This window comes from Colius striatus, chromosome 4 (assembly GCF_028858725.1).
Source record: "Colius striatus isolate bColStr4 chromosome 4, bColStr4.1.hap1, whole genome shotgun sequence".
Lineage (NCBI taxonomy): Eukaryota > Metazoa > Chordata > Aves > Coliiformes > Coliidae > Colius > Colius striatus.
Genome location: NC_084762.1, coordinates 69,384,273 through 69,405,857, shown reverse-complemented (window position 1 = coordinate 69,405,857; position 21,585 = coordinate 69,384,273). Strand labels below are relative to the sequence as shown.

General features: G+C 38.7%; 1 protein-coding gene across 5 annotated transcripts; it reads right to left on the bottom strand.

Annotated features, from left to right (window-relative positions):
- Nucleotides 1-547: 547 nt before the first annotated feature.
- On the bottom strand, nt 548-21,530 carry LOC104564091 (carbonic anhydrase 13). 5 transcript variants are annotated; one of them, XM_061994466.1, is made up of 7 exons: nt 21,397-21,529; nt 15,114-15,311; nt 10,921-11,039; nt 7,561-7,656; nt 6,384-6,446; nt 5,353-5,508; nt 548-2,736 (listed from the first exon to the last, which is right to left on the bottom strand). In XM_061994466.1, the coding sequence occupies exons 1-7, from the start codon at nt 21,425-21,427 to the stop codon at nt 2,623-2,625; spliced, it is 777 nt and encodes a 258-aa protein (XP_061850450.1). In that variant the 5' UTR covers nt 21,428-21,529; the 3' UTR covers nt 548-2,622. The 5 variants fall into 5 exon arrangements, with proteins under 5 accessions (XP_061850450.1, XP_061850451.1, XP_061850455.1 ...); XM_061994467.1 differs by lacking the exon at nt 21,397-21,529 and adding an exon at nt 21,223-21,386; XM_061994471.1 differs by lacking the exons at nt 15,114-15,311; nt 21,397-21,529 and adding exons at nt 13,439-13,503; nt 14,036-14,558.
- Between the last annotated feature and the right edge of the window lie 55 nt (nt 21,531-21,585).

Here is a 21,585-nt window from a genome sequence, read left to right as displayed (position 1 = left end):
AAGGTCTCTTCCAGCTCTTAAGATTCTGTGGTTCTGTAACCAATGCTCAGTGTTGAGACTAGGTCCACGCTCTTACCTTACAGTTGCAGCAGACGGATAACCTGGCAAGCTCTTCAAGCTCTTCCCAAAGGATTTCAGGCAACCAAGCATTTCTAGTCTTTTTCAGATGCCACTGCTAGCTTTCATCCCAGATGCAGTAGCATGCTAGGTCAATCTAACAAGAACATAGCATCTCCACATTAAGAAAATTACTGTGAATGATGTCTTCTTCTAAAAATTACTTGCATAACTCTATAAAAATAGTCAATAGCTTTTTAAAAAGTGCTATCAGAAAGTTAATGTATGATTGATTGTATGTCTTACTGCTGCCAAAGACATTTTACTTGGAACATAAAAAAGACACCTAATACTACACTGCTTAAAGACAATAGACTTCAAATGAGGGGTGCCAATTTTTTCCAAAACGAGAGCTCCAGGTGCTAGTTACAAAACTTCAGCCTTCTTTGTAAACTTGAACTTCTTCAATAGAAAGTACAAGACACATTCATTAAATATTTTTTTTTATTTTGATAAAATCCTTATAAATATCAAAGCATTGGATGAACTCCACTGTTTTCAACATGTAAAAAAAACAGGTAAAAATTTTGGTTTTGATATGAAGCATCAGCATTATTACTTTCTTTTCTGAGGCAAACAAACTTTATAACCTTAATGAGATTTGTAAACATTTTGTTCATGTTCTGCAGCTACTCACATGACAGGGAAACATATCAGATCCAACAATAAATCTAAAAAATTGTGTGAAAACACGCAATATGCTTCCACTCTCTCCATGCACATTTTCCAGATGTCTCCATTCAGAAGGAATCAACTTGAGGTAGGTCTTTTCAGCTGCATTAATCTCCTTATGCCAGCAAGCAAAAAGTGCCTGCAGATTTTTTGGATAATGCTTGTACCTGCTGCCACTGCCAAACACCTTTAATTCCTCTCCTGGTGTCCTATTTGTGTTCTTTTCTTCAAAAAACATTCAGAAGGCATAGAGAGGCCTTGCAGTAATAGTAGCTATGTTCTAAGGAGGAGAAACCAAAAAAGTCAACTATCTCAAACTAATCTAAAATATCTATGTCTCTATGTCTAATTTATTCAATTATAAGAAAAATCTTGATTTTGATTTCCCTCATGTTTGTCCATCTAAGATCAAAAGACCTGTTGAGGTAAAAGGCACAGCCTATGAAACCTATTAAAAAACCCATGGAGTGCAATTCTGGAAGATGAGTTTGTTAGAAGTACTACAGAGACTGGAGGTAGTTGCTGCCCATGAAACCTCTAGTTGCCTCTTTCAGATATTGCTGGCTTTCACTATGTATATTCACAGTCTGAGGGTAAATCTAATCCTATACTAAGCTACATCCTATGACAACTTCATTAAAAATGCTAAAAATAAATTTGGCATAATTATATTCAAATAAGAAAAGCTCCTGAGAGAACACAGGCTTAAGTCGATTCATAGACATACTTTTTAACACATGGCTATTGAGGGCTGATCTTTTATTTAATATTGACTTGATTCTGATTTCTTTGGTTTGCTCTAAGTGCTATCTTTGGCCTTAGAATAGAAGCACAATGACCCAAGTTAAGCTGTGGCAACAAAACACCAGCCAGTACCTAGGAGACATTACACAGCTGAGGAGTCCTATGCTCCACCGCAAGATATGCGGCATATAGTATGTGTTTTACATGTGCAATGTGCCTAGTATGAAACAGTCTGGAGCAACAGCTACTCTTGCCTCCTGATTTTAAGTGGTAAGAGTCTGATGCAACATGGATACAGCGTTACAGTCCCTTATTGTTCAGTAAATGCAACAGACTGGATTTAGGAATGAACAGTTCCCTCTACGCCGTTTCACCTTGCAGTTTTCAGGTTTCAGGGCAATTTCATCACTATATGTGATGGAATTAAGTAATACCTAATCTACTTGACATAATTCTGCAATATGCAAAATCCTTACTATTTGTTATTTTTGTTTGTTTGTTTGTTTTTAATCAATCAGTACATCATTACTGCTATGAAGCAGTCAGAACAGGATCACATAAATATCTGCTTTACTTAAATGCTGTTAGTCATTATTGCTTTTTGTAGGAGGGTAAGCATAGTATTATGGAAGTTGGCAATGAAATTATATCAGCCTTGAAATATCTTTTTCTTGAGAATTACAGTGTGAAGTCTTATGTAGAAGCTGAATGTTATATTAAAGAATAATTCCAGGATATTTTTTACTGCCTTTAATATCAGGGATCCTGTTTAGTAATTTGGTAGCAAATTCTGGACAACTCCCTTGCCACATCTGACCCTTAGGATTAGCACAGCCCTCTGCACATGCAATGCTAACACCTCACTGCTCCCAAACCAACACACTCAAACACAGTCAGACCCATTAACATTGATGAACCTGCAACAACTCAGGACATACTTGTCTGTGAGAAACGACTGCATGGTAACCAATAATAAATCAACACCTATTTGTTAAAACAACTCAGCAACAACAAAAATAAAATCACAAAGTATGTTAACTATTAAAATAATTCAGCCTTTGGTTTCAGAGGGAGACTGACTTCACTCCTTTAATTCCTTCTGACTTCTCGTCCCTTTAAGGGCTGGGGAGGCCGGTAGTTTCTCAGCAAGCAGCAGGCGACCTCATCTTCAGCAGTGCTCAGCAGGCTGCGGAACTTGGCTAGCTGCAATCAAAAGAAACATAAGGCTTAGCAGAAAACTCCCATGCTCATACTAAAGAAAAAGCATGTAGTAGATATTAAAGATGCTTGTCATCCTTTTTCAAACAGGAGGGATTGAATTTATTTTTCTATGGCATGTAGGGAATGGCAATTTCACCACTTGCGTCCTTGCAAATTAAAAACAGCAACTGCTGAGAAAGTATCACAACGTATGTGTCAGAATGAAACTGCATAAGAATCATTTTTCTTCTGTAATGTGATCTAAACTAGGATTTTTTTTTTTTTTTAGTTTGAGTTTATAGTTTGGAGATTCTGGAACGTTTTGTGCCAAAAATTAGTTTTCTTACATGTACCTGCATATATCTCTGTGTTCAAAGAGTAGATTGTAGATTCACAACCTGAAATAATAGCTGTGGTGCTTTTGGTAGATTCACAACCCGAAATAATAGCTGTGGTGCTTTTGAAAGCTTCTGCAATTACCATCTTTCATATATTAAACATGTACTCAGATCAGGAGTGATTCCAAATTTTTCACTTGTGAAAACACACAACAAGCAGTTATTCATACCTCAGCATAACTTTCCCTGCTTAAGTTGATCTCAGCAGAAACCCACATGAAAGCTCCGTGTCCAGACCTTGGGAAATATAAGTCTGCTTTCTGACTTGAAGTTTAGTATTTTATCTAACTTCTAATATTTCCAGTATTTACTATGTTTCTATATACTACCTTACTTCCCTTCTAGGTTACCCAAGACAGACAGCACAAAAACCATTCCATTATAACAGAGCATTTACTTGTACAGCACGTCAAATCTTCATTGCATTGAAAGTAAAATAAGTCAGTACTATCTTACTTCACCCCATTCTAAAGCTAACATTTATAATTTAGGCTCCCTGTGAGTTTCTAAATACTTAAAAAAATATTTTTAATTTCTTTCAACCTGAAAAATGCACCAAAAGTAGTAAAGCAGTAAACTGAAACCTCAAATAAATACAGACCTGAGGAATAAAATTGAACGGCAAAATGGTGCCACAACAGTGAACATTACTGAAAACAAAAACTTTTAGCTACATGCATGTTTATAAGAATACAGCATATTTATATTATAATATGCAAGATATAGCTGCAGTCTGTGAAGAGTGAGTAGTTTGATGCTGTTTGATCAGTGTTTGATCAATCAGTGTTTGATGCTGTTTGCAACATCATGTCCACTGCACCTGTTACCCATGGGTGTTTGCATACAATGTTTCCCATTTTAAAACATACTAATTAGAGATTAGCCCAAATAAGAATCTTTTAACCTGAGCAACAGCTTGTCTTTCAGAGGTTGATAACACAAATTTTCAATCTTAGATCAAACACATTGCAGTGAGCCTTACAAAGCCAGACTGAGGGGTGTGGAGAAGAGACAAATGAGAAAAATGGATGCGCAGAGCAGATACATGACCTCAAACTAGTTACACAGAGAATTTGAGGTCTCCTGACAAGCAAGAATATCATTAAGTGAACTCTCTATAAACATTTTGCACAGACTAAAGTTGCGGTTTCTGCTGAGTATGCAGCCTAGAATATTGAATTTTCTGAGGTGTTTGTAATCTTGGCCATGAATGAGACAAACACTGTGGTACAAAAATCTTAAGGGTTATGGTGTGCCCAATGTATTGATAACCTATTGCAGGTGATGCACTTATTAGCTTCCAATTTTAGAAGCTCTAATCTGACACCAGTATCTCCAGTGGGAAAAAAACACCTCTTTATGCCTAAGATGATCAGCCCGCTGGGTGTCACTGTTGCAACATTAATATACAGCATGAAGCTTAATTTAATGAGAAGTGTAAGCAGACTGTTAGGTGGCATCACACTTTTCCTAAAACAGTATAACATAAACCCCAGCTTACTACAATTCTATTCCCTTTTATTATTCTAGGAAATTCACCAAGTTTTACATATCTGGAATGCAAGAACAAATTTACCATTGATTTTCCAAAGAAAAATGCCAGAGAAGAGTTTTGAGCAGGGCATACAAATAACCAAACTGTCTGGAATTCCAGGATTTCTGTCACCAGAACCCTTTTTACCCTAAGTTTCCTGGTGAGGTATTTTTGGTTGTTAATTTTTAAAGTATGCAGATCCTTCTTTTAAAATTGATAATAAATAGTTATTATATAAAGAAAAGGAACAAGAAGTCAAGGTAAATTTGATATTTTGTGTTTAAAAGTCTGCTGAAGGAGGCAGTGTCAACATACAACCATAGAATGGCAGGGGTTGGAAGGGACCTTTAGGGATCATCTAGTCCAAATCCCCTGCAGAAGCAGGTTCACCTAGATCAGGTTGCATAGGAACATGTCCAGGCGGGTCTTGAAGACCCCCAAGGAAGGAGACTCCACAACCCCTCTGGGCAGCCTGTGCCACTGCTCCCTCACCCTCACAGTGAAATAGTTTTTTCTTATGTTTAAGTGGAACTTTTTGTGTTCCAGCTTCATCCCATTATCCCTTGTCCTGTTGCTGGCTACTATAGAAAAAAGAGATATGGGGAAAAAAAAAAAATCTTTGGGTAGTATTTACAATTTCAAACTTTACTAAAGCAATATTTCCACTGCAGTGAAAAAACAGAATACCTGTTCAGAACAAACACTTATGGGCTCTCTCAGAACAATCCAGATGACACTCTCAAGAAGAGGTGGAACAGTGAGAGAGCCAAAGTAAGTCCAGTAGTCAAGGGACTTGGGAAGTAGACAGCTGGGATCAAAGTTTGTGAATAGCGCTTTTTTACCCTGGAAAGAAGAAAAAAAAACCTCATGGTGGTTTTAGATGAACTATTTTAGAAATGTATTTCTTACACAAAGTTTTAAAACACCAAACAAACAAACAAAAAAAAAAAAAAACAGGGCCTCTTAAAAGCAGGAAACCAAGGTAAATCATGCCAAAGGCAGTAGAACATCTTCTAGAACTAGTAAGCCAGTGCCCTTCTGATGAGGTGTTACCTCCCAACAGCTTTGCTGCTGCTATCCTTTATGTTCACAGGACACCAGGAAAGGTGCCATGTTAGCATGGGCTTCCTATAGTTCCAAATGACCATGAGATGTTGGAGGGAGAGGTGAGAATATGCTAGGCTTTTCAATGTGATTTCTACGGGGCTGTCAGAACTTTGCAGGTTCTTGCTACTTGCTCCCCTCCTCATTCACTCCTCCCTGGCCGAGGGGTTACTACTTCTCACTGCTCTGGCTACCAGATGTCCTGAGTTTGATGGATTTCTCTTGCACAAACAATAGCTTATTTCTCACCCTGTACCTCAGCAAAGCAAGGGAGGAAACCTTTCCCTCATTTTTTTCACAGCTTTCCATGAAGTATGCCCTTCCCCTGTTATGATTCTCTTAGCAATGGATGTCAGAGACTAGGTTCTGTGAGGAATTAGCCTTTTCCTCCAATTTTTTACTGTGTAAAAACTATCCTTGATCTGCTTAGTTTTGGACTTTACCTAACAAGAATGCTCCTAAACTGCCCCAAATCAGAGTTAAATATCAATAGCTACAAAACTAGGGGCTAGGGAATGTGAAGGTGAAGGGAGAAGCAGTCAGGCTACCAAAAAAAAACCAAAGCCACAGAAGCAATCACCAACATTAATATTCTTTTAGAAGCATTTGATCACCTTGATTCTGATGGTGTCCAAGCGGTCAGTAATCTTCTTCAGCTGAGGGTTGCATTCACCAATCTATTAAACACCAGAGAAAAAAAGAAATACTTGAACTCCAGAGAATAACAATAAAAAACATTAATCTAAAAGCAAATGCAAAATGAAACTATTTGACATAACTTAAGTGGCTGTGAGATCTGACAGGTTTTGTGAGTTGTTGGTCCTTAGAAATAGTACAGGTTGTAAAGAAGATCCACTCACTTGCTGACTGTAATTTATTTGGCCTATTCACAGTAATTATTTCAGATACAAAACCCCCACAAATTGTAGCTGTCTGTGGAATAAAATCAATTTCTGTTTCATGTTTTGTATGCAGGATATTGACAATTGCAGGCTCGCATCTGAAATTTGAATTCCTTGAAACAGTGAAAACATTGTTCTGATGTATCCCAAGCAGACTTTGTGTGCTAAGAAATCCAATGAAACTTTCCTTGAATCATTATAACATGAACTGAAAAGAAGGAATTACTAAAGTGGTTCTTTGCAACTGCTGCATGTAACGGCACTTTGACCATGACAGTGACAGAAACAGTAGTAGCTGTTCTCAGGAAGCTGTAGAAGCCAGGCAGAAACCACAGATTTGAGCAAAATCCTATCTTTTGTCATGGATTGCGTGAATTCTCCATCTATTTCTTCACAAAGAAGTCAATGAATCTGTTTCAGGAGTTTAATTTCATCTTCAGCAGGTAGAGAAGCCAAAGAAGTATACAATTATATGGAAATTGTGTTTCTGGTTTGAAGATTTTTTAATTATTCTTTTTCAGAAGAAAGTATCAAGTCAGAAAAAAATTTTTAAAGCACCATTTGAATCAAATCAGGTTGCCCTCTGAAAGAAACCAGTTAGTCAAGTACAAGGTACTGGAATCAACATAGAGGCAGTGGAATTAAGTTCCACATCTTATGTTGTAGACAAGTGCAGAATAAGCAAACCAAAGAGCTCCACTGTCTTGGAAATCTATTAATTGTATATCTTTAATCCTCGGGGGAAACTGATCAGTACGAGGGAAACAGTGTAATTTAAAGCCCATAACAAACAGGTATCTCTTTAGCAATAATTATAGCAATCATCACCATTATCCTTTGGGGCTCATAATGCAGATTTATTACAAGGGCTAAGGCATTTTTTTCTTACCTTCAGAAATACAGCCATGACCGCTAACCCATCTGACTGACGAGCTGCCTCAACAAAACTGGAATACTTTTCTGAGTTCCAGTGGACCACATGGAGCTTAAAAGCAAGAGACACAGACAGTATCAACTCCCACTGAACTCAACTAGTCACATATTAAGACTACACCTTCGCTGGCTTTGGTACTCGATTTTGCTCTTTCCTATTCAGAACCATTTGGTTTTCTAAATGCAATTCTTTTTTTAAATTGGTAAATATACAGTTCACACAAATGTCAAAACACACTTCCGGTGTCTGAGATTATAAAAAATTTAGCATCAATCAACACACTACAGTGCCTAGCAAACTGCTATTGGGTCCCCAGATTTTGACCAGAGAAGCTAAGATATCTCATGGTTATATAACTAAAGCTTTTAAAACCATGTGATTTTAAAAAGTGATTGGAAAACATGAGAATTTTATTAGTTGCTCCTGTTTTTGCTTAATCAAGCTTTCAGTAACGTTAATCAGCCACATAGCTAGCTAAAAAATAGGCAGAGGAACACATATTAAACTTGTACTGACCCATTTTCCCTTGCTTAGTTTAAGCTGAACATCAAAATTGCATTTTTTATACTTTCCAACTGCCATCTGCTTTTACTAGTAGTTACCCACTTACAAGCAGCTTGATTACCTCAGCTTTGAGCATTGGCATTTCCAACATGCATTATTCTGGAACTGTCATGTAGTAGTTGCTTCAACAGCTTAAAAACACCACCTAGCCAGGTGGGGAAAGGAAAAGCCCATGATGTCTACTCCCATACCACCTCAGTCCCTCCTGCTAAGTCAGGTTTCCTACCTAAATCCTGGCCACACTGCATTGGGAGCTCCTGGCTCCTCGGAAGCACCAGGACATCCTAGCTTTGAGTAATGGTCCCACTGCCAAACTGGAGGGAGCACAAACACTCACACAGCGCTTAAGGCTAAGTACTTAGCAAACATTAATTACTCTCAAAAATCCTGAGTGGATTAGTAAATCTTATTTCCTTTAGATAAAGAAGGTTCAGAATCGGGGCATGGGATTGGCTTGTCTAAAATTGGTGACCATCTTCTCAGATTTTGAACTTTACTCTCAGGACTGCTAAAAAGCAACTGCACTGAATGACTTAAACTGGGATCAAGCTCTGCAAAAATCAAAAGCCTTCCTTTTGGAATACAGCATTTCAAGGCCTCTAATGCAAGAGCAATTTAGGAAAGCTGGAATGAGAAGCAACATAGCTGAATGGTTGAAGGAGGGATCTAGGAGTGTGAAGCTTTTAACTCTAAATCTCAGTCCTTGCCTAAACTCTATGAGTTTCAATTTTCTGTATCTGTAAAATGGAGCTCTTACATGGCGTTATAAAGAATAATTAATGTTTGTCAAAGCACTTTGACTTCAAAGTGCTGAAAGATTACCTCCAGCAAGTCAGGAATGCCACTGAAATCAATAATAACACATGCATGCTCACGAGGTAACACATACTGGCTCACAGCTTCAGAGATCCTTGAAGGAAAGTTACTAAGAATATTATAAATTAAACCAGGAAGAGAAGGTAGTGCACTAAACCATTCTCAGGTGCATTAGTATTCTGGAGCTCAGAGTGCCTGCAGCACTTACTATTGCTAAGTTCACAGAAGCTACATTCAACAACTTTCAAACAATTACATCTTTACATACACAAAAAGGAAACAGATACTCTCAGTCAGAATTGACTTTTATTGTGGGTTTTTAAAAAAGAAAAAAAAAAGAACAAAGAACAAAAAGGAAAAAGGAAAATTTCCGCAGCTAAGTAAAGCCCACTCCCAGTCCTCAGGGCTTTGCCAAACCCTGGCCAAACCAATCCCCCCACAAAACCAAAACCCCCAAACAAACTGAGCTGTGAAACACTTTTGGGTACAGCCCCATTCTCAATGGCTTGTGACTTCTCTTTAAGGAATATATGCCGTCTTACCACCGCTCTGTCACTGCAGCTTGTGAAGAGACCTTGATCAGACCATACGCTGTCACAAAGAATGGAGCCATGGATGCCTTCAGCTTCCCGGTGGGTTTAGGGGGTTGAACCTTGCAGTCTTCTTTACCTGTACACTAATTCCTTCTTCAATTCTGTTGGTGCTTTTTCTTGACATCTTATGCATCTTCCTTATGAAGGTGAGCACTGAAACCATTTTCATGACTCCTTCTGAGGTATCTTCTTTTGTGCGGACAGTGCTCAGAAGCTTTGATCTTAATTTTGGGTTTCTTATCCCAAAGCCAAAGTGACATCTAGAGAGTTTCTTGTGGAAGGTTACCCAACCAGCAGGTAACAGAAAGGTTTTATACTGGCTAGAAATTCAGAGATATTTTCTCCTTCCATTTGGTTTCTTAGATCGGAAAGATATTTATATTTTCTCTGCTAGAAATTTGGTTTTGGCACTTAATGGTTTTAAAGCACCTCTATTAATTCTTTATATTCCATCTCACCTGGTTCCTGTGGAAAACATAAGCCTTTAAACACTGCAAATGTCACTTTTCCCCATTAGTAACAGAAAACTGACTTTTTCCTGACCACTATCTCTTACAGCATTTCCAGTAAAAACTGTGCATACATTTCATTTTTTTCTTCTTTACTTTATCCCTTATTTGGCCATTATCATTTATTTTTATATCTTTTACTTTTTTTTAACCCCATAAAACTCCTCCACTGTCTGAATTATGCATTGTTAAACAACTCTCTCATCAAAATGCTCCATGTTACTTCCACTTGCAAAGAGGAATTGGATACTGAATACTTTTTACTGTAGACTACTCAAACACACCAGAGGAGACGAAGCAGGAGCGAGCTCTCCGTGTAAGAACAGAACGTGCATTACTCCCTGTAGTACACTGCCTCCACTGAAACACAGTACCTCCACTGACAGCAGGCACCTCGCAGATATTATGGTGAGTCCTCAAAGTCACAATCATCACAATGCTAAACGCACCACAAATTGCAACACTCCCAACTCTTGCAAACATTTAACACTGCACAGGCCTCAAATCAAATAATTCTCTGTAACTGAAGATGACTTTGAAAATATTCTCCAAGGAAGTGACAGTGAAAGACAAAATTTAAAATAACTCTTGAACATTAAATCTTGCTCTTATCAAGCACTTGTCTTCTTTACTCCTTTTTTAATCCTATCCAAAGCTTTCAAATGCACTCTCTTTTTGAGAAAGGAGAAATCATGCAACATTTCAGGAAGATCACTTGTCTTTGGGTAAAGTGGGGGAGAACAATAGGTGGGAAGAGGAGGGGCAACATTATTCTTACAATGGAAAACCAGAGACAAGCTTAGAGGTCCAGATGACTCCATGCAAGGTCTTACCTCTGCCGCATACTTCATCCCATCCACCGCGTGCTCAGAGCCAGCTTCGTCATTGGAGCCCCAGTGGAAGTGAATCTGGCGCAGCCTGTAGGTCCCACTGAGCGGCCCCCCAGTCAGCACTGGAAATTCAAGCAGAGGAAAAGGCTTCACTGCAGGAATGGGGGCTGCTACCTACATCCTCTAACCTCACATCAGACTTCAGTCTTTGGATTGAAGGCCCCCGACTCCTTCTCAAAAGCTGTCTCGGATGGGTTCTCATATCTTTGAAGTTACTACAGAAACTCTCACTGGTCCAGGATATGACTTTCAAAATTCCATTTCTCTATAGATTAGTGGGTTATGGCCCACTAAAAGGTATGCTGTTATCACCAGGTTTGTCTTGCCATGAGTTGAGTGCTTCTCAGGAGATGGGAAAATATTTCTATTTTTGAAGTGGTTTCCTCTCTTGAATGTATTTAAATTAATCTCTGAGAAATTAAGCTTAAAACATAGGGTTTAGGAATAAATGAGAGGATCAGAAAAATATTTTTCTTTGAATTTGGAGGAAAGCAGGTGAAGCTTAAAAAATTTTTCAATGCTCTTTCTTTCATTTTCTTCATTAGATCCAGTTACAGAGATTGAAGTCTGAGAAAAAGGAGCATATATTAACATAAATAAAATGAAGACAACATTACAGATGCACTATACAACTTCAGTATTACTGACATTTAATTAGCCAGGGCTGGAAAGAATGTCCCATGAGGAGTGCCTACGGACTTTGGGGTGATCTAGTTTGGGGAGAAAGAGGTGAAGGGGCAATCTCCTTGCTCTCTACAGCTTCCCAAGGAGCGGAAGTGCAGGGAGATGTGCTGATCTCTGGTATGTGGTGGGAACGGTTCAAAGTCAGGCCATGAGAGGTTCAGACTGGACATTAGGAAGCATTTCTTCACTGAGAAGGTGGTCAAACACTGAAACAGGCTTCCTAGAGAAGTGGTTGATGCCTAAAGCCTGTCAGTGTTCAGAAGGTATTTGGATAATGCCCTTAACAACGTGCTTTAACTTTCCATCGTCCCTGATTTGGTCAGGTAGTTGGAACAGATGATTGTTGTCCTTTCCAACTGAAAGAGTCTACTCTGTTCTATTCTATTTAACTTAGCATGCATTTGGGTGGGCTTTTCATTGTTTTCATAGGATCACAGAATGGTAGGGTTGGAACAGACCTCTAGAGATCCTCTAGTCCAACCCCCCTGCTAAAGCAGGTCTGCCTAGATCAAGCCACATGACAACGTGTTCAGGCAGGTTTTGAAAGCTTCCAGAGAAGGAGACTCCACACCCTCCCTGAGCAGCCTGTGCCATGGCTCCCTTGCCTTTACAGTGAAGCAGGTTTTCCTTATGTTTAAAAGTAACTTGTCCTGTCACTTGAGACAACAGAAAAAAGTGCCACCCCATCCTCTTGACATACATCTTTTGCTTTTGCAAGTGCTTATCTTTGGCTAATCAGAGTTTGAACCAAACCATCTCTTCACAAAGATGAATGTGAAAGATTCTTTATTCGCTGCAAAAGAAATCACCCCACTCTCCTGTCTCTGTAACTCCTCTGAGGCTTTAGAAATTAGTCTGTGAGGGTTTAATGGCTCATTATAGACATTATAAGAGGAAAGAATGGGAGCTTTAACTAGTTATTTTTTAAATTAACACTGGGGAGCACAATATTTTTTATTATTTTATTTTTTCTACATTTAGTTCAAAACCTACACTTTGTTATGAACAAAATGCACCAAATAAAGACAAAACAATAATTTCTTACGTTGTCTATCTGCAAACACAAGTAGCCTGGCTAATGAAAAGGAACTGGTATGTTTAGCTGTGGGGAAAATAATTGACCTCCTTAAAACTTCAACTCAAAACCATGATATTACACAGCCTGTAAACTTAGTGAACAAAGGGGATGGGGAAGTGACACTCCTAAAACAAATTCCTTCTTTCAAGGACTGAAAAGTAGGAGGCAAATGATCCTCGAAATGTGTAAAGATCTGTGTCTTAACTGTTTGAGGGAAAACAATTATGAAGACATGCATCAGTATTCACTGAAATACTTCTCCTGAAAAATGTGGAAAATGGCCTTCCAACCCCTTCCAATGCCTACCATTCTATGACTCTGCGATTCTGTGATGTATTTGTGCCACACTATACAGTGATGGTAAAACCCTTCCATTCCAACAGTAATTAAGGAAGAGGTTAGTTAGAAGCTATTTAAGGCAAATATAAATATTTAAAAGTTTTAAAATTGCTGGACAAGGATGTCTTTGAAATATCAAGCGGCCAGTTTCAGAGTATGTGGCTAACATCATACCAAAGAGGATAAACTGAATTACACAAACAGTTGTAGACTTGACAGACCAGTTTCAAAGCTGGCCAAAGTGAAGAAAGAGTTCCAACAGAAGTCAGTTAATAATGCATTAAAAAAAATGCTAATGTGTTTACTATCAATTGATTTGATTTTTTTTCCATAAACCCAACATATGGCAGGAGTGCTTACTTCACAGGGGTGCCCCAGAGGCTGAATTTTGGCCCTAGAAAATTCAGTATTTTTTGATCAATGACCTGAAAGAAAACAAAAACATTACTGATAAAGTTTGTCAGTGACAAGTACTAGGGAAAATAAAAAGTGAGTGACTTAGTTTATGGATATAGAAGGATTTGAATTCTTTGATAGGTAAGGCATGATAACTGCCAAAAAGCAAAGTCATGCTTGTGGACTGAAGAATCTAGTCAATGCATAGAAGATACAGAGCTGCCTGAAGAAAACTAGGGATTACATTTGTTAATTGTATCTGATCAACATCTGTCAGTGCTTTGCCACAACATGAACCTTGGTGATACGGCCTGAGGAAAGCAGTAAGAGGAGGATCACATTACCATTGCTTTGGTAGCGGTGTAACTCTAGAAATACTATGTTGGGGCCCTGTCACTTCATGGATGGAGTTAGAAAGCAGAAGAGGTTCTTGGTGTATTCATATTTATTATAAAAAAAGAAAATTAGTTTAAAGGCTAAGTTGATCTAACTCACATCAGAAACAAAGTGTAATTTCAATTTTTTAAATTGTGAGGGTAATTAACAATTAGAACAACTTACCAAAGGCTGTGATAGGTTCGTCATCACTGGAAATTTTGAAATCAAGATTGTACGTTTTCCTAAGAGAGGTGCTCTACTTCACCCACGTCTACTGGGCTTGAAGCACAGACTAATTCTGGAAAGTTCCTTGGCATTTAACACACACGAGGTCAGACCAGATCACTGATGGTCAGTTGATAGGTTTCAGGCAACATCCAGTGTTGCTTGTATCAATGGGAAATTTAGGAATTAAACTAGGACTGTCCAGGAAAGTAAAGTATGATGATGTCTCCATCTATGTCTTTCCCTGTTGCCACTATAAGCTCAGGACTAATGGACAGGATGATCACAAATTAGTCCTCCTCTGACTTTGACCCTTGTGAAAGCATCATATGGACTTGAATCCTCAGCAACCACAAGATGATTTTATTGCTTGAAGAATCTGCATTCCTAGAGTTTCAAGAGGAGTTGTGCTAGCTTGCCTGTCATCCAAGAGAAGGTTTTAAAGATGAAGAAGTATTGCTTGCAAAAAAGGGAAGCTACACATTCCTAGAGAAGACTGTGATAATAATCGTTTTCAAAGAAGAAAAGGAATCTCTCGGGATAGATTTGATTTGTTCTGTATCGTCTCTTACTTGATACAAGAAGTACAGGTATGGATTGTCAAAAGGCAAAAAAAACACATAATCAAACCTGCAGCTAAACTCAGATAAGAGACTCGAGCGATTCAGTTGGAATGAACCTGTAATGAGACACAAAGGATTCAACTGCAGTGAGAAAGCAGCATTTGAAAAATTTTACACAACGCTATTCAAACAAGGAGGCTGGCACTATCCAGCTGGCTGAGGTGCATCAAACCATCCCTGTGAGGAGGGAATCCTAGCACTTTCTGAGAAATGCAACCTGAACTCATGTCCAAACATGAGTTCCTGTATTGTATCATGCTGAAAGACAGGGAAAAAAGCAATCTGTCATCTGGAGAAGCAAAGACATATTGTTTATGAGGGGTTCATACTCAGCAGTGAGACATGCCCAGGCTGTACACATTCTATTCAGGAAACAGTGGAAAAAGACACAGTGCAACAGGAAAGGAACAAACCTGATTTGTTGACGGTGTCATCAAACTCCACACTGGTGGAGTGTCCGTTGTTAAGAATGATCTTAGCAGAAGCCGGATCGTAATTTGGATTTAGAGGACGGAGAGAAGGATCATACTTGGTTTCCTCAGTTTTGATGTCAATGGGTGACTGACGGTCTCCATTAGCGACAGGAAAAACTTCCTTCCAGTGGGCAGGCCCTGCAATGCATTGGAAGAAAAGTCTAAATTGATGGCAAGGCTCTGCTTTATGTGAAAGAGGACTATGCTTGAATTGTTCCTGTTCACATCTTTTAAAGTAAAAAAAGGGTGCATCAGAAAAACATAGATGAAAATATTCAGCTACTTTTGCTGTGCCACATTGCAACAGCAGCTCTCAGGACACCTTTATCTACCTTGCATAGTGTATCTAACTGTATTTGGCCCTTGAACAAGGCCACATGAAGTAAGTAGATTTTTAACTATTCACAGTTAAGACGCCACTATGCACAAGACATACTCAACAGACATTTAAGCCAGTCATCTTGTATCCAACAGGCACCATGCACCAACACATTTTTGACATGCCATTTTTGCTTAATATCATGTCTCGGCATATCTTTCAGATTTACCTCTTATCTATCCAAAATCTGTGTATTAGGGGTTTTCTTATACTTTAATCATTGGCTGCAAAAAAACTAAGAACACATCTTTACTGACTACACTGAATGAAATTGGGAGATGTCAAAAAAGATAGAAGGGCTGAGTGGTGCATCCTGGCACAACCAGTCATATCCTCCCAGTGCATCAACCCTGCAAAGTAGCTGTTACGACACAACAGAATCACCCTCTAACCATAAAGCCTACACATACACACACAACGCATACACAGAGACACACAGTAGTGCAATGCTGACAAAATCAGTGAAGAACAGGAACACTCATGACAGTGGTGCCTGCATGAGATTTGGATTTCTGCCGCTTCCTGACGATGAATGAGAGATCTTCCAGACACACACTTGCATCATCATCCACCAGAGTTAGCTAGAAATTAAAACACTAAAGAAGCTGTCAATGTGTACTAGTAATCTCCAATCAAACTTCCTCTCTCCACACAAGCTAAGTCAAAAGTCATCTGAAAATCAGTCTCTGTAAATAAAAAATGAGGCTATGAGAAAAATGGCTAATTTTGTTCCAAAACAATAATGAAAGATTCATCGATGACATGTGACAGGTGTCTGTTCTTATGTGTTAAATACCAGAGAGTCCTTGCAAAAATATACATGCTATTTTTCAACCATATTTGAATAATAAATAAAGTGGAAAGAAGCCACAGAAGAAAATATGAACAATAAGTTGATTAGAGAATATGTTCTATAGCGAACAAGGTTTAAAATGAACAAGAGGATAAAGTAAGGGAAAAGAGAGGAGGGAGAGGGAAAAGATAAAAGGGCAAATATAAAACAGAAAAGGGAACAGTCTGCAGGGCTAATGATCTCTCAGTATTACAGAGCACTGCACTTTTTTTTTTTCTTCAGGCTTATCATGGATAAGAAGCTTATCCATGAATAATAAATCAAGTAATAGAGATTCGATATAGAAAAAACTGAAGTATGGGACTCAGAAACCGATCTTGTAAGATCTGCATCACTGGAAAGTCTCATAACTGTCCATACTGAATATGCACATAACTGATGTCAGTCTATAAACTGGCCTGTTGGTTTGTGTCTTTTTGGATGGTTTACCACTTAAATTAACATGATGACAAAATAAGGATTAAAATATATTATGCTATGATTAATAACCTAACATCAAAAGTTGACAGGTAGTTTTCTCTCCTTGACTTCAACAGAAGCAAACATAGCTTCGAAACTCACAGGTGCTAAAATGACCCCAGCAGTAAATCAGGGAGGGTCATGGCCCACGGCGCCGGCGGGACGCAGCCTGCACAGGCACCTGGGCAGAGGCTCGTTTTCCTCTCAGCAGCACTGAAAAATGGAAGAGGGGAGGAGTAGCTTGTAAAGGCCAGCCTATTACCTACACGCCAGGTAGTACAAGCACAAGGGCCTTCAGTCTTGAGTTTGTTAAAAAGTCCTTGTGCTAATGACTTCATTAACTAAACCCATTAAGGAAACCACTTCTAAGGCAAAAGATAAATATCCTACCATTTTGAAACGTAAAACTGCTCCAACTCAATTACTCTTACTCCACAAATGGTCATCAAAGCTATTTAATACTTTAATTACATGCGGTATAGCATATGATATAATTTTAACTGTGTTTGGATCCTAGTACCCTAGACACACAAGGCACAATTTTAATCATAAGAAGCACCACTCTGTCATTTATACCATCATTATACCTAATGACTGAGTTGGGAGGCTTAGAAAAAGCTTATTGCTACTTAATGTTTCTGATATTCCTTAACTGAGGAAAGGCAAAATGTATTTCTATGCTTAACTACTTGGTTCTATTGCTCCATCTCAAAAATAACTACAGTTTTTGTACATTAAATAATACAAATTATTTGCATTCAGAAGTAATTTGAAAGTGCCAAAAAGAAGACCCAAGGCTGTGGTTCTGTCATTAGCTAATTACTCAACAATAAACTTCAGTTGTAAAAAGACACTGTATTTGTTTTTGTACTTGCCCTTTACATGGATGATCAAAATCATGTTTTGCTATGGTGACTAAACAATCAGTCAGTAAATATTAGACTGCCAGAAATCTGGCCTTTTGAAATATATAGGAAAATATCAAGAAACTTCAGCTCATTTTGTACCACTAGGTTATATCAAGTGGTATTCCTCACTAGATTATCTACCAGCAATCTAATACAATTATCACACCCTTGCCACTCCAGGAAAATTGTGGTTCAATTCATTACTACAGATCCCATCCCAAAACAAACTTTCTGTAGGACTGTTGGAAAATATTGGAGGAGATGCTGAAATGCATGTCCTACAATCAGATTTAAGCCAATGAGATCTCCAGGGAGTAAATGTACTCTGAATTTGGACATGAATTATGTGTCTCCATCTCAACATAATGTACACTTTAACCTTCTAGTTATGTACTTAAAGATAAGCCCAGTATAGGTTAACTTATCCATTCACCTGTTTTTTGATTTACTGAAAGAACATGACTAAATATACCAATTTTGGAACTTATGAAATCCCCTCCTGGCAATGGGAAAGTGTTCTGTTACTAAAGGAGATTCCTCAGTAGCTCTCAACAACCAAAGTCATTGTGACGAAGATTTATGACAAAAAAAACTGATCTATCTGCTCTGAAGATTCCATGCCTTTATTTTGGACACAGAATTACCAAATATCAAGCACACTTGTGTCACTCTGAGATCAGATTATGACTACTACCAGTACTGTACACATTCATGAACTAGATCTCATAATGAAGACAGTTACAAATCTGTCAGAAAGGAAGAATTTTCTATAGCACTACAGTACCTAATAGTGGTGCTTTCTCATCCAGCTGTAGTTGAAGTGTTTCATCAAAAGGATAGACTAACTTGAAACAAGCACAGTGGAGACATCACAGGGAATGTTTTTGCTGCAGTGAGCCTCTATACCTGCATACATTTCACTTATAGGTGAAAAAGTGGATTTTTTTTTTTTTAGTAGAATGTTCTCATATGCAGAAAGTTAATTAGTTTGGTATGGCCTGATCTTTACAGGATCATCTCTTCATTTATTCCTAAAGATAATCTATTGCCCAGTTTATCGTATACAAAATGTGTAAATTTATAAAGTTAAGTTTGCAAGTAATTTAGTTGCATATTAGATTACATAACTCAAATAAAAACAATTTGAAATTGGTAACGGGTAAAATTAAGTGCTGTTTTCAAAAACAGACTTCAAAATTATGTCATTATTCTCAGATAGAAGAAATAGTGTAAGGTCCTGCTCTGGCAGTGGGGTTGGACTAGATGATCTTTTGAGATCCCTTCTAACCCTTAAGATTCTGTGATTCTGTGATAATTATTGTCTGACTCGATGATCTGAAGGGTCTTTGCCAACCTAAATGATTTTATGACTTTGTACTCCTTTTTTATTTATAAAATGCCTCTGTGTTATAGCAGTAACTAGATCAAGAGACAGTTTTGCAGTAAAACACAATACATGTAAGTAATTTCCATACATTTATTAAACAAATATTAAACTGAAGGTAATTCATTCTTGGTTTGTCTTTTAACTAAGGAAATTGCCTAATTAACTAAAAGGACCATTTTGATGGAGGGGCAAGAACCTTACCCTCTCCACAGGAACCTTGAGCAACAAAGAAACACACACATGATGCTACATGAAGTCAGTTTTCAAGATCTCAGTATTATGCACCATCAAAACTGTGGGGTAAGAACAGTGGCAAGAAAGCAAAGGCTGAGTTTTGCACAGAAATACAAAAATGCCTCTTTTCATTTCAGATGTACATGCATTAAAGGAAGGGGAGAAATTTAATCCCATGTATAATAGCTTGTGTCTTTACACATAGATATTCCATACATACAGACATGTATGTGAAATATTTGACAGTCTGCGCACATAATGATTTATGTTGCAGTTATTATTGCCATGGGGCAAATGAGTTTTCATCAGGTTTTAAAAAAAAAAAAACAAACAGTGCTTTTATCCCTGCAAGTAACAAATGCAGAATTCTGAATACAGGTGTCCTTCCAGCTCTTCAAGATGTCAACTTAAATATATGATTGCACCAGATTTAATTGATTTCCCTTTGTTTCTTTGTTTCTCATTAGTTGCAGAATTTAATCTTAGTTTCAGGGAAAAATATTTTCAGGGCCACACGGGGTAACAATGTTTTTCAAGAATTGGAGCAAACTCCTGTGTCTACTATTTAGACAAACAAGAAACAAGCAAAATCAAAACAAATGAATACATAAGAAAAAGCTGAGAAATAAAACTGATGATAGGGAAGAACAGTGTTGGATATCTGTGCCACTCTCCTTTAGTCTCCTGTAATAGGCAGGGGGAAGGGGATGGACTGATGAGGAACTACCCAACCCATTGTTGCTGGGGGCTCCAAGAAAGGGGAGAAAAAAAGCCAGACTCCACCCCAAATATGTTATCAGCTAGTAAACAGAATTTTATAAGAGAAACAGGGCCTCAAGCAAAGTCCAGAGCCACCTCGATAGAAATTCTGGTGCCCTCCCCTTCCTAGAAGCTGAAAATAGCAAAGGAGGAGGGACAGGATAAGAGAAGGAAAGTGAGCTTCTTATCTGGATGGTGCAGGTGAAGTCCACAACACTCTCGGAAAACATATGGAGAAACAAAATTGAAAAACAAGACCTATTTACGTCTTCAAGGGAGGGGTAGAGCAGACTGCACAACAGTAGATAACATGTTTTATCATTGCAATATCACTGCGACCCACCACCACCCAGTTTTTCAAGAAAAGTATACCCATCCAGGAAAGATGGAACAAAAGGACCAGGAAGGAAAGGTAGTACTTGCACAAACAGTATTTTAAACTTTGAGTAATAATATATATGAAGCATACTCCTACAAGTATTCATATAGGCAAATATGTAGCTTTTTCCTTTTACTATCATTGTGGTTTATTTCTCTGTACATTATAATAGACAATCAAAGTTATTCCATTTATTTATCAGAGCTGAGTCTCCAATTCACAAAAGCACTTTAATTTCTCCTTGCATGACTTGTGAGCCTGTCTGTACACAGAAGCAGTGTTTGCATGACTTACAATGCAAAATAGAGGAAAGTCTTTAAGCCTGCTGATGAGCAGCACATCTTGAGACTTCAAAGACTGACAAGATTAAGGAAACCATGAAACGACTAAATTCCAAAACATGTCCTCTTAGGTGCGTAGTTATACATTCAAATGACCGCTTCTAGCACCTGGTATTTCCCACCGTACAACATAAGCAGAACACAGAATCAGAAAGGCACTACATAACAGCCGCTTTCAGCGGTGTGACCATCTAAGAAACACTCGATATGTATATGCAAGTCATCAACTAGAAAATCAAACGAAATCCCAACAAGGAGTCAGACAGAGTCAACTCAAAAGATAACCCCCCGACCCGACTCCCAGCAGCCTTCCTCGCACTGTTCCGACACAAAAACCTGCTCAGTCTCACGTTGCAAAACCTCGACAGCATTTCCGATCATCCGCCTCTCTCGCGGGCTCAGGAGCTGCCGAGCACACCAGCAGCGGAAAGCGCCCTCGGAGATACTCGCGCTGCCCGCGGCAGGACCGGCCACCCCCCAGCCCTGCGGGACGCGCCGCGGCCGCACTTCTCCTCCCGCCCTACCGTTGTGCTCGTCGTATCCCCAGTGCAGCATGGCTCTGGTCTCCTACCGGGAAGGGACGTGACGGAACGGAACGGCCTGGGACGGGACGAGACGGGAAAGGTGGCCGCGCCGTCACCGCTGCTCGCTTTGAAGGCGACGGACGGCGACGCCCCGATGCTCGGGAGGCGATAAGACGCCTGCGGCGCTAC